Source organism: Neophocaena asiaeorientalis, unplaced genomic scaffold (assembly GCF_003031525.2).
Source record: "Neophocaena asiaeorientalis asiaeorientalis breed wild unplaced genomic scaffold, Neophocaena_asiaeorientalis_V1.1 scaffold91, whole genome shotgun sequence".
Classification (NCBI taxonomy): Eukaryota; Metazoa; Chordata; class Mammalia; order Artiodactyla; family Phocoenidae; genus Neophocaena; species Neophocaena asiaeorientalis.
In genome coordinates, this window is record NW_020173198.1 from 12,963,692 (window position 1) to 12,976,345 (window position 12,654).

General features: G+C 47.7%; 1 protein-coding gene across 2 annotated transcripts in view; it reads left to right on the forward strand.

Moving 5' to 3' along the window:
- Positions 1 to 372: 372 nt before the first annotated feature.
- CPPED1 (calcineurin like phosphoesterase domain containing 1) overlaps positions 373 to 12,654 on the forward strand; it is a 107,697-nt gene continuing 95,415 nt past the window's right edge. For both annotated transcript variants that reach the window (XM_024744481.1, XM_024744482.1), the window contains exon 1: positions 373 to 544. In XM_024744481.1, coding sequence (XP_024600249.1) covers positions 475 to 544 — 70 coding nt within the window. In that variant the 5' untranslated portion in view covers positions 373 to 474. The remainder of the gene's footprint in view (positions 545 to 12,654) is intronic.

The following is a 12,654-nucleotide window of genomic DNA, read 5'->3' on the forward strand; positions in this document are numbered from 1 at the left end:
TCCCAGATAAAATACAGGTCCCCACTTAAATTATTTCAGATAAACCACAAAAAATTTAGCACAAGCATCTCCCAAATTGCATAGCACATACTTATCATTTATTGCTTATCTGAAATTCCAGTTTAACTAGGCGTCCTGTATTCTTGTTAAACCTGAAGACCCCACTTTTAGGGAATGGCTGCCCCCCCAAACCTTGAGTCCAAAGGCACTCACTCTGCTCACGCAGGCGCCAGGCAAGTTGGCTCCCTCGCCAGGAGCCCCAGTCGATCCCAGAGGGGCCCCTCACGCTTCCGCCCCGTTCAGGCAGCACTAGTGGCGCCCCGAGCGACCGAGCCCCGCGCGCCCGCCGGCCCCGCCCCGCCCCAAGCAGAGGGCGCAGCCCCCAGCCGGGCAGGCACCAAGCGGCAGTTGAGCGGTAAGGAGTCGCGCCGTTCCCTCCTACGCAGTGGACTCCTTCGAGGCGGAAAACTTGCCATGTCGGCTGCGGAGGCGGGAGGTGTTTTCCGCAGAGCTCGGGGCAGGACCCTGGACGCGTTTTCCTCAGGTACTGCCTGCCCTTCGCCTGGGAAGGGGGTGGTTTCAGGGCTGCGGAACCTTTGGCGGGAACGTTCGGTCGGGATGTGCGCCTCCAGCCGGACCCCAGCGGGGGCTGCACCCGGGGGCTGGGGACCGCAATAGAGGCCGCACCGCCCGCACTTGGGGCTTCCAGGGGCGCTTTTGAAAGAAGAGTGTATGGGCAAGGGGTACGGTCGTGGAGCCTCGCTGGCCTTGACCAAGGTTCCCTGAGAGAAGATAGAGTGAGGCAGCAAAGCATAGTTAATAGCGTGGGCTCTGCAGTTGGACTTGGTTTCAAAGCCCTGCCTTGGACACGTTGCTCAGCGAGTATTGGTCTCACTTTCCTCATCTGTAAAAGGGGAGTAATCGCAGCGAGGTTGTGTGTGGCACAGGATAAGCGCTGGGTGCACGTGAGATGCGGTTATTTTTATTATGGTCATTCACCACGATGTAGTTTATACTCCATAATCATGGTTACCTTCTATAATAGGAGTCATCCACCAAAATGTTAGCAGTGCCCATCAGAACTGGAGAGGGGAGGCAGAAGAGCCGTGTGGGGTTAAGTGCTTGGATTTTGGATTTAGATAATCTGCCTCGCTGTGAAAATGGGTTTGTTAATACTTACCGCATAGGGGAGGGTTAGCAGATTAAAAGGATTTCTGTATCCAAGTGCCTGATAGGCTAGGTGCTAAGTGAATGTTAGCCCTAGAGCTATAAAAGGGACCATTGCTGCCCGTTTTATTGGTCCTCCCTGCGTCTTTTGCTGCGTGGTCAAATTCCAGTTTTTGTCACCCCGGGGCAGTCACCCCAGACACGCTGCGTGATCTGACTTGTACTCACCTTTCTTGCTTCATGCTCGCCATTCTTCCCCTTGCCCAGTTCTCCTGCTTCACTGGTTTTCTTAATTCCAATTTTAAAAGTCCAAGTCCTTTATTTCCGTAGGGCTTTTGTGCTTGCTCTTTGCTCGCCTAGCTAATAGCACTTTCTCAACCTTCACACTTTATTTAAAGTTCAGTCACTTTCTCAGACAGATTTTCCCTGGCTACCCTTACTAAAGTGGGTTTCTCCTGTAACTCCTGTCCAAAAGCCTTATTCTTTTCTTTCTTTGCAGCTGTTGGTGGGGGGTGGCAAGGTTCTGGAAGAGCATGTAAGGCCAGAAATCTAGCTGAGGTGGATTTTAGAAAATACAGTCTGTTGTGGTGACCATTCTCTAAATATTTTAATATACCTTTTTCAACCTGTTTTCAAACCCAAGCCTGTGCGCCCCATGCATAGTGAGGCCAAACAAACAAAATATCAGAGTTTGGAGCAGAGAAAGTTTTATTGCAGGGCCAAGCTAGGAGAACAGGTAACTTGTACTCAGAAGACCCGACCTCTCCCTGTAGTTTTCAGGGAAGAGGTTTGTTTCTGTTTTTGTTTTTGCCACGCTACGTGGCCCGTGGGATCTTAGTTCCCAAACCGGGGATTGAACCCGGGCCCTGACAGTGAAAGCACAGGGTCCTAACCACTGGACCGCCAGGGAAATCCCCAATGGAGAAGCAGGGAAGAGTTTTAAAAGGCAACATTTGGGGTGCCAGCTGCAGGGTGAATGACTTTCTTCTGATTGGTTGCTGGTGAGGTAACAGGATGGTGGTCCAGGAATCTCAAGCATCAGCCTTCTGGCTCTGACCAATCTGGGGTCTCGGCAGGTACTTACCATCCCTCACCTGGGTGGGGGCCTGCAGAACGTGAAGACTGTATCAGATTGTTAGGCACATCTCTTGAGGGAACTATAAGACTAAGGAAAAAAAAAAGGGAAAAAAAAAAAAAAGACTAAGGAATTAAGACTCTTTTTTTTAAAAAAAATCTTTATTGGAGTATAATCGCTTTACAGTGGTGTGTTAGTTTAGTTTCTCTAGGAGGTGGATCAGAAAGGATATTGCTGTGATTTATGTCATAAGAGTGTTCTGCCTATATTTTCCTCTAAGAGTTTGATAGTGTCTGGCCTTAAATTTAGGTCTTTAATCCATTTTGAGTTTATTTTGTGTGGTGTTAGGGAGTGTTCTAACTTCATTCTTTTACATGTATCTGTCCAGTTAGGAACTGAGACTCTTTTATCCCTGAACTATTGTTTCTTGACTGCTTTTCCTTTGTTTCTGCATTTCCTCACTTCCCTAATTAGTAACTCCTTGAATCTGCCCTTGGAGCTCAGGGAAGGTCTAGGATACTAAAGCCTTTATCTGCAAACTAGAAATGGGAGAGGTGGAAGGGCTTTTGTGCCCTGGCGGGCCCCACAGGGTCCCACTCAGTTTCAAACCAATGTGAGGTTTTGGGGATTTATCCATATTGGTCTAAGTAGCTCTAGTCTGCTCATTTTCCTGCTGGGCAGTAGCCATTGTATCAGCATATATTGATACATTCTGTTGCTGGATATGCGGAGGATCTTCTTGCCTCTCCATATCCACTCTCTCCCTGCTCTGCCACGCCCCAGGAGGTTGACATCTTTGGGCTTCATCTGGGGGCTCCTTGCCCTCTGGCCTGCTGCTGGGTTCAGCCGGTGGGGCGTCCTGACTGGAGATTAGAGGGTGGGGAAAACAGTTGTCAGGGTGTTTATTCCCCTGGTTTAGTCCCTGTGGGGTTGCCTCAATCTGACTATTCCTTACCTGAAATTCACTGCTTCTTTCAAGGTAGGCTTTCTGCTGGAACTCTCTTTTCAGATTTGGGTAACCACTTTCTCCCTCCTTTCAGATGTAGTTCTGCTTTTCTGTGTTGGACTACTGAACGCTCCTTTAATTATCCTGATTTGAGTATGCCAGCTATTTCCTGCTAGGATCCTGGTATGATGGACATTCAGTTATTTCTGTTTTTCAGTCTTGGTAACGGTGCTGTTATGAGCATTCTGGTACAAGCCTTCTTGTGGATACCGGGAAACATCTCTCCAGGGCATGTGCCCAGAGGAGCGAAATTCTGAGTTGTAGGGTATGATCTTTTCCAGCTTTGCTAGGTCTTGTCAAATCGCCTTCCAGAATGTTTGCACCAACTTATGCTCCCACTAGCAGGGTATGAGAGTTCCTTGTGACTCTGCACTGTCTCTGTTCAGTTCAGGAGGTATTAACTGTGTTCCTATTGCACTCTGTAGTATCTTGTGATGAGTAAAAAAAAGTCAAGGGGAAGGCAAGGGCTCATAATCTAAGCACAGAGCTGTGGCACAAAAAATAATTCTCGGCAACTGGTGGGCTCTGTAGGCCACTGCAGTGGGAATCGGGATTTTTTTTTAAGCTTTATTTTTCTTAATTAATTTATTTTATTTATTTTTGGCTGTGTTGGGTCTTTGTTGCTGTGCGTGGGCTTTCTCCAGTTGGGCGAGCAGGGGCTACTCTTTGTTGCCGTGCGTGGGCTTCTCATTGCGGTGGCTTCTCTTGTTGCAGAGCACGGGCTCTAGGCACGTGGGCTTCAGTAGTTGTGGCTCACGGGCTCTAGAGCGCAGGTTCAGTAGCTGTGGCGCACGGGCTTAGTTGCTCCGCGGCATGTGGGATCTTCCTGGACCAGGGCTCGAACCCGTGTGCCCTGCATTGGCAGGCAGATTCTTAACCACTGCACCACCAGGGAAGCCTGGGAATCGGGATTTTAAGCATTGGTCCTGGGTGATGGTGAGACTGTTAATTGAAATCAGGGAGTAAGGAGTTGGGCCAGGTTTGATGGGATTAATTTGGGAAGTGGTGGCTTTGAGGAGCAGTCAGGAAATCTGAGGCAACTTGCAGGGTGCGGCGCACAGCTGGGGATGGAGGTGTGGGTGCCATCCACAGAGAGGCAAGTAGATGATATCGCTGTAGGAGTCGGTGGCATTCCTAAGGGGCAAGGTGTGGAATAGTGGACGGGGTGTGTGTGTGTGTAACCTTAGGATGTGCCATCGTTTAGGGGGTCAGAAGAAGGAAAAGACACACTGAAGGTCTCAGAGCAGGAAACAACCAGAAATTTTGGAAGATAAATCCAGGAGCCAGCCTTGGTACCAAAGGTACCAAAGTTGGGGAGGAGGGCTTAAGGCAGGGTGGTCCACAGGCTCAGATGCTGCAGACATCTAGGTGAGTGTTAGCTGAGCAGAGGATGGCAGGTCTGTTATTTCACCTTCAGGACAGTTTCAGTACAGTTGTAGGAGGAAGCCTGGTGCATGGCTTTTGAGGAATGGTGGAGATTGAGGATGTGCAGTCAGCAAAGGCAGGATTCTGTTTGGAGCCGTTTGGTGATCCAGGGTAGACATAGGGTAGTAGCAGTTTGAAGGAGGAGCAATGCTGAAGGAGGACTGAAGGGTTTGCGGTAGTACTAATGGTGATAAGAACAGCAGGAGCATCTAACGTTTATCAGGAGTTTACGGTGTGCCAGGCACTATACTCTGTGCTGTATGTGGATTATCTCATGTAATCTTCAAAGTAGTCCTGTTGAGCTAGCTATTAGGGTTACCCTCTTTTTACAGTGGGAGAAAATCAGTGTCAGGGAGGCTAGGCAACTTGCCCAAGGTCACATGATTGGTCTGAGATGGATCTGGGGTTGAAAAATGCAAAAGGCAGGATAATTGTTGGAGAGCAATATCTGAGGAGATGGGAAAAGCTGGCATTGAGGGCTCAGAAGAGGGGTTGGCCCTGGGAACAAATTTCTTCTTCGACCATCTCTCCCTCCTTCTATCTAACTGTTTTTCTGTCTATCCATCTATCTACCAGACAGTCCATCCACCAGTCTGTCCATCATTTGTCCATCTTTTCATCTGTCTGTCCATCCATTTGTCTATTGGTTCATCCATTTGCCCACTCATCAAATGTACTAAGCACCTCCCTTGTCCCAGGCATTGTGCTAGATCCCAGAGTACAGTGATGAGTGAAAACCAGATATGATTCCTCACCTCTGGCATGTAGCTACTTGGAGAGCCTACCATTAACCTGCCAATCACACAAACCTTCATAAATCCCAGCTGTGGCAAGTGTCAGGGAAGTGAGGAGATTCACTTGTCAGGAAGTGAGGGGCATCTTAATAAGGCCCTGCAGGGAGGGCTCCCCTGGGGAAGGGGTGTGTCATCTGATTGCTGAAGGATGAGTAGGAGGTTCCTGGGCTCTGAAGGGAGGGGGAGGACCGTTGTAGACCACAGGTGGAGCAAGTGTGAAAGTCTGACATGGTGGGACAGGAAAGGGAAGGGTGAGGGGAGAAAGAAGCCCCTGAGTCTGGAGCTGGGTGGTGCAGGATGAGACTGGAGCATGGGGAAGGGGTCATTGGGGAGGTTTTGTCTTTAAGCTGCACGTGTGAGGACACAAGGACACGTGATCTGATTTCCATTTTGGAAAGAATGGCCTGGCTGCAGCAGTAACAACAGAAGAGTCTCTGCTTGCGAGGAACTTGGGGTGCAATCTGATTGGAAGCTGGAGCTCAGCGACTCGTCTTGAAGCAGCATTTCCAAGGCACACATTTGTTCACTTTGAATTTGTTGACTTCCAGCAGCTGGAGGGGCGTGTGGTGGTGGTGGGGGGCTTCTGGTGGAGGTGATGGGGGCGCTGAGGTGTGAAACTTCCTAGCCCACTGGAGCTGCCCCAGGGCTGCCGTGGGACCAGAGAGCAAGAGAGGTGCTCACCTGGAAAAGAGTGGGGTGCGGAGGGGGTGGAGAGAGACTGAGAAGATAAATTGAGATAGGAGGAGGGAAAATGATCCAGGACTTCTAGAAGTGGGGCCTGCACTTGGTCTCCTCTGTGGGTTGAGCAGCCCCAGTGGGCATGCCCAGTATGCATCATACAGCTCAGGGCTTCTAGAGGCCCGGCCTTGGAGGGTCAGGCTCAGAACCCTTCACTAGAAGTTGAGCACCTAGTCTGCCCCTGAGCTGCCTCTACTGCTGTCACTGACTTACCTGGGTCCTAGTTCCCTATTAGTGTTGCTGGTGACTTTGAGCGATCCTCTTGGAGGGTCCATTGCCAGTTCAGGCTCTGTGGGCAGGTAGTAAGCTGGTAGAGCTGCCCCAAGGGCAGGTTTGGAAGAGAAAGGAAAGGAACTGGCTTTTTCTGTCTCTTGCCAAAATACACATTGCCTCTCAAAGAGGTTTTGTTGAACTCAAGCAACTGTGCCTCAAATCACAACCCTGATAACCCTCACACTCCCTCCTGGAAGCCCCCTCCAGAATTAAACAGTTTGTTTCTCAAGTGAAGCTTGTCAAGTAAATGAAGAGTGCTGTCTTACCCAGCTCAGGCTGCTCTAACAGAACACCATAGGCTGAATGGCTTAAAACAACAGAAATACATTGCTCACACTCTGGAGGCTGGAAGTCCAAGGTCAAGGAACCTGCAGATTCAGTGTCTGGTGCGAACCCTCTTCCTGGTTCATAGATGGCTGTCTTTTTTTTCTCTCTCTCTTTTTTTTAAGACTTTATTTTTTAGAGCAGTGTTAGGTTCATAGCAAGATTGAGCGGAAGGTACAGAGAGTTCCCCTACATGCCCTGTGCACACACATGCACAGCCTGCCCATCGTCAGCATCCCCCGCCAGAGTGGTATGTTTGTTACAGCTGAACATACAGTGACACAACTTAATCACCCAAAGTCCACAGTTCACCTTACAGTGCGCTCTTAGAGTTGTACGTTTTAGGTACAATGTACATGTACTGTATGATAACATGTAACCATCATTATAGTAGATGGCTGTCTTCTTGCTGTGTCCTCCCATGGAGGAAAGCGGGAGTGAGTGCTCTAGGGTCTCTTTCATAGGGCAGTAATCCCAGTACTAAGCCCTCAGGATTTAATCACCTCCAAAGTCCCCATCTGCAAATATCATCACATTTGGGGTTAGATTTCAATGTAAGAATTTTGGGGGGACACAAACAGTCCCTGGCAAGCACTTTAACACCATTTCCCCGATAGTTTTTGAGTAACAGTATTCGCACGCACTTCTTCCGGGAGTGTTGTATGTGAGGCCTGGCTTCAGTCATCCATTTCCTGTTAACACAACCTGCTAGGCTCTGTCAACAGATGTTTATAGAAAGTGAGTTGTACGTGTCTCACCTGAGAAGGCTCACAATCCTCAGGCATGTTCAAATATTCATTTTAATTAGGCAAATTAATAATTATATTTCCTTGACATGTATCCTAATTAAGACTACTTTCTCCTAACAAATAATTGTCTTTCTGAAAAGTTTACAACATCTGTTTTGAAGAAATTCTCAAAGGGAGAAATATCAAGATAAAATATGTATCAGAATTACCTATCTTTAATTGTTTTCAGGTCCTAATCAGTTTTTCCAGTTCATTTTACCACTGGAATATTTCCCCCCATAGAGAACAGGGATCTTCAGTGGTTTACCTAAAATGATGATTTCCTTGGACATTTTAAACCTCCACAGCTGTTTCAGAGGAGCCAACTCTATTCACTGATTCTCAATGTTTCTTGGTCCCTTCTGGAAACCCTCTCGCAGAGAATAAGTGAAATCTCTAAAGAATAATGTACTTCATCCCTTCCAGGTCTCACCTAAGAACCTCTCTAGAAACAGTAGGCCTGGAAATGTTTGTTCAAGTCTGAAGAGGGTTGAAAATATTGTCGCGTAAAAAATTCAAACTTATCAATGAAGGAAATGAAATGAATGCTTTTAATTAATTTTTTAAATTAATTAACTAATTTATTTTTGGCTGCATTGGGTCTTCGTTGCTGTGCACAGGCTTCCTCTAGTTGCAGTGAGGGGGGGCTCCTCTTTGTTGCGGTGCGCGGGCTTCTCATTGTGGTGGCTTCTCTTGTTGCGGAGCATGGGCCCTAGGCGCATGGGCTTCAGTAGTTGTGGCTTGCGGGCTCTAGAGCGCAGGCTCAGTAGTTGTGGCGCACGGGCTTAGTTGCTCCGCAGTATGTGGATTCACTCATTTCAAGTTTCACTGGTTTTTAATAAATTTACAGAGTGGTACAACATCAGAATTTTAGAACCGCTCAGTCTCCCCAAAAAAGGATACTTTGTGTCCATTTTCAGTCTCTTTATGTTTCCAATCCCAGCACAGTCAGCTACTAATTTACCTCCCTGCTTTGCCTTTTCTGGACGTTTCATATAAATGGAATCATATAATCTGTGGTTTTTTGTGACTGGCTTCTTTCCCTTAACATAATCTTTTTAAGATTCAGCCATGTTGCAGTGTGTATCAGCACTTTGTTCCTTGTTACTGAACAGTATTCCAGTGTATGGATTACTACATTTTGTTATCCGTTTACTTGTTGGTGAACATTTCGATATTTTTTGGACATTGACGGACATTCCCCCATTGGGACACTGGCTATCATGAATAAAGCTGTTATGAACATCCACATTATAGGTCCTTTTTTTTTTTTTTTTTTTTGCGGTACACGGGCCTCTCACTGTTGTGGCCTCTCCCGTTGTGGAGCACAGGCTCCGGACGCGCAGTCTCAGTGGCCTTGGCTCACGGACCCAGCCGCTCCACGGCATGTGGGATTTTCCCAGACCAGGGCACAAACCTGTGTCCCCTGTATTGGCAGGTGGACTCTCAACCACTGCGCCCCCAGGGAAGCCCTAGAGGTCTTTTTGTATAGACATATGTTTCATTTCTCTTGGGTAGATACCTAGGATTGGAATTGCTGGGTCGTATAAGTAACTGTGTTTAACATTTTAAGGAACCACCAAACTGTTTTCCAAAGCAGCTGCACCATTTACATTCCCAGCAGCAGTGCATACAGGTTCAAATTTCTCCATATGCTCATTCACACTTGATATTGTCTGTCTTTTTGATTATAACCAAGCAAATGCGTGTGAAGTGGAATCTCACTGTGGTTTTTTTTTAAATAAATTTATTTAATTTATTTTATTTTTGGCTGCGTTGGGTCTTTATTGCTGCACGCAGGCTTTCTCTAGTTGCGGTGAGTGGGGGCTACTCCTCGTTGTGGTTCGTGGGCTTCTCACTGCAGTGGCTTCTCTTGTTGCGGAGCACGGGCTCTAGGCGCACGGGCTCAGTAGTTGTGGCTCGTGGGCTCAGTAGTTGTGGCTCGCGGGCTCTAGAGCTCAGGCTCAGTAGTTGTGGTGCATGCACGGGCTTAGTTGCTCCACGGCATGTGGGGTCTTCCCAGACCAAGGGATCAAACCCCTGTCCCCTGCATTGGCAGGCAGATTCTTAACCACTGCACCACCAGGGAAAGTTCTCATTGTGGTTTTGATTTGCATTTTCCTAATGCCTAATGATGTTGAACACCTTTTCATGTGCTTACTGGCTATTTGTAATCTTTGAAGAAATGTCTGTTCAGATCCTTTGCCTGAGTTATTTCTGTTTTTATTATTGAGTTGTAAGAGTTCTTTATATGTTCTAGTTACAAGTCCCTTGTCAAATATATGATTTGAAAATATTTTCTCCCATTCTGTGGCTTGTCTTTTCACTTTCTTGATGATATCATTTGCAGGACCCAAGTTTTTAATTCTGATGAAGTCCCAGTTATCAACTTTTTCTTTTATTACTTGTACTTTCGATGCCATATCTAAGAAATCTTTACCTAAACCCAAATTGTGAATATTTACTCCTGTGTTTTCTTTTAAGAGTGTTATAGTTGGAGCTGTTACATTTAGGTCTGGGTCCATATTGAATAAATTTTTACATATGATGTGGAGTAAGCGTCTTATTAGAAGTTTTCCTTTTTTTTTTTTTTTAACTGCAATAGAAGCCTGGTAGTTTGTCAATGAATAGAAAAAATTGCTATAGAGGGGAATCGTTAAAAAAATTACACATTTTTGACATTTCATTTTAATGTAAACTATAAATGTAAATTCAGTTACTGATCTTTTGAGGTCAGGCCAAGGTCATGTCTTGGAGCATGGGTTTATAGATGGGCCTGCCCGGGAGCCTTTCTTGCATAAACAGCACCCATAATGAATCTTTTCCAGTTTGGGTTTTTTTGCAGTGGAGCAGTCAGTTAAAAATCACCTAGAGAGCAGTCTGAGCGAAGGATTCTTCTAGCTTTATATTTTTTCATCAGATCTTTCACACTTGCCTCACCGACACCTAATTCAATAGTATTTTATTTTTACCAGCTTGCTTTTATTGAGTCTTCCCAAAGCATCCATCGTTGCTTTATTAGAAACAACCGTTTTTACATTTGTATTTCTCTGGCTTACATGTTTGATTAAATTAGGTGATTTAAAACTAAGTGCTAGCATGAACAGATTTGGGGGCACCTCCTGACAGACACTCCATGAGGGGCGGGGCAGAGGTGCGTAGAGCATGGGAAGGCCATCAGCTTGCCCTGGGCCATGGTCAGAGCCTTCGTGGAGGCATGGAGAGTGTTGATGACTCCTTCACATTGGTCTAGTGGACGTCTGTTAAGAGAGTATCTTCTTCACAGAGAGGACTAACTGACAACTTTTTATATTTGTGCAGTGTGTGATTTTTAACTTTGTCAAACCCTCCAACGAGCAAGGGGCAGTAACACGGGGCCAGGGCACCTGGAGACTCCAGAAGGCCCAGAACTGCTGCCAGCCACTCTCAGGACCAAGAGAATGTAGAGTCAGACACCCAGGAAATATTTGTTGAGCGAAAGAATGTCCAGACTCCCCCACATAGCCTTGTTTAAAGGAAAAGAAGAAAAATCTTTGTCAAGCTAATGGCACAGGTCCTCATTTGTAAGAAGGAGGCCGAGTATTGGCCAGATCTGTCTTAAGGAGCAGCCAGGATGACGAGTGCATTGATTTCATCTATGTGGGGGCACTTTGGTGATTTCAGGCTCCAAACTAGTAAGTGGGAGGATCCAGAGGAGGACGCAGCTCTTCAGGCTTCCTGCCCTCTGGCCCCGCCCCCAGAATACACTGGAGCAGAACGGAGCACCTCGTCTTCCCCCCAGTCTGCCCCTTCCCAGTCTCCCCTAGCTCTGTCCGACCAGTAGCCTGGGAGTCGCTCCTGACCTCTGCTTCGCCCTCCTTTCCGTGTCCCGGCCGCCCACAGTCCCATCCACGCACCCCCAGGGCACACCTGGGCTTCATCTACTTCTCTGCTTCCTGGCTCCCACCACCGTGAGCCCGGCCACCCCACCTACCCTGCCTCTCACCCGGACAGTCCCAGCAGCCTCTGAGTCCCTCTTGTCCCTCCAGTCTCTTCCCTGGACAGCATCCAGAGTCATGTCTTTGAAACAAAAACTGGGTCTGTCAGCCCTTGCCGTGGCTTTTCTCTGTCCCCCTCCTCTTCCCTCTCTTCCTCATTCTTCAGGCCTGTGCTGCTTCTCCTATTCTAAGTTAGGTCCACTGCCATTCGCCTTCACCCGTTCTTTTCTTTTATGATACTCGTTACAACTTAGAGTTGTGTCTTTACTCCTCTGACTTTGATGTCCTTTCCTGCCTGTAGGTGATAAATTCCTTGGGAGTGGAGCAGGAAGCCCAGGCCTAGGCCGGTGTCTGGTAGTAGTGGACCTTCAGTGGCCTTTCATTATGTGAATAAATGAATGAAAATGAGTACAATGCCCACGGGATCATGTGTATGTATCCACCTAACCCACAGCTTACACACATCATGTTTTCTCTGGACAAAACCAACAGAAACCAAGGTATTGAGCCAATCAACAGGACCCTTGCAAACCATGCACCACTGGGCAGTTGGTGCCTTACTCAGAGGCACCTGCTGGGGCCGGTGCTTGTTCCCAGGCGGGTCCCTCCTCTCCTTGCCCCCTCTCGGAGCTGCATCTGCCCCAAGTAAGGGTGGCCTTCTCCTCCCATCCAGGGCCTCCGTTTGCTCAGCCTGTGCCTGCAGGGCTGCCTCTGTCCAGAGCGAGCACCTTCTTCCAGTTCTCCCTGAAGCACCACCCCCTGGGCCAGCAGCCGCAGGCTCTCTTGGCAGTGAAACATGGGGAATGGCGCAAAAGTCATAGCAAACCTCCACCCAAAACATGCAGACCCTCCATGGAGTTCTGCTTTTGAAAAGTGAGAGAGGTATGGAAAATGTCTTTTTCCCCGCTTAGACGTTGTCCAGAACAGCGCTGGCCGAAGCCAGGAATGCTGAAAGCCGCCTGGCCAAGTAGTCCTGGCGCATCTGCCTTCTTACTTCTCTGAAGGGTTGCAGATAAAGATGCTGGCAGGCCCCTCATCCCCAGACAGCAAGCGTGGCAGCCAAGCTATGACTCAGAAGCTTTTGCGT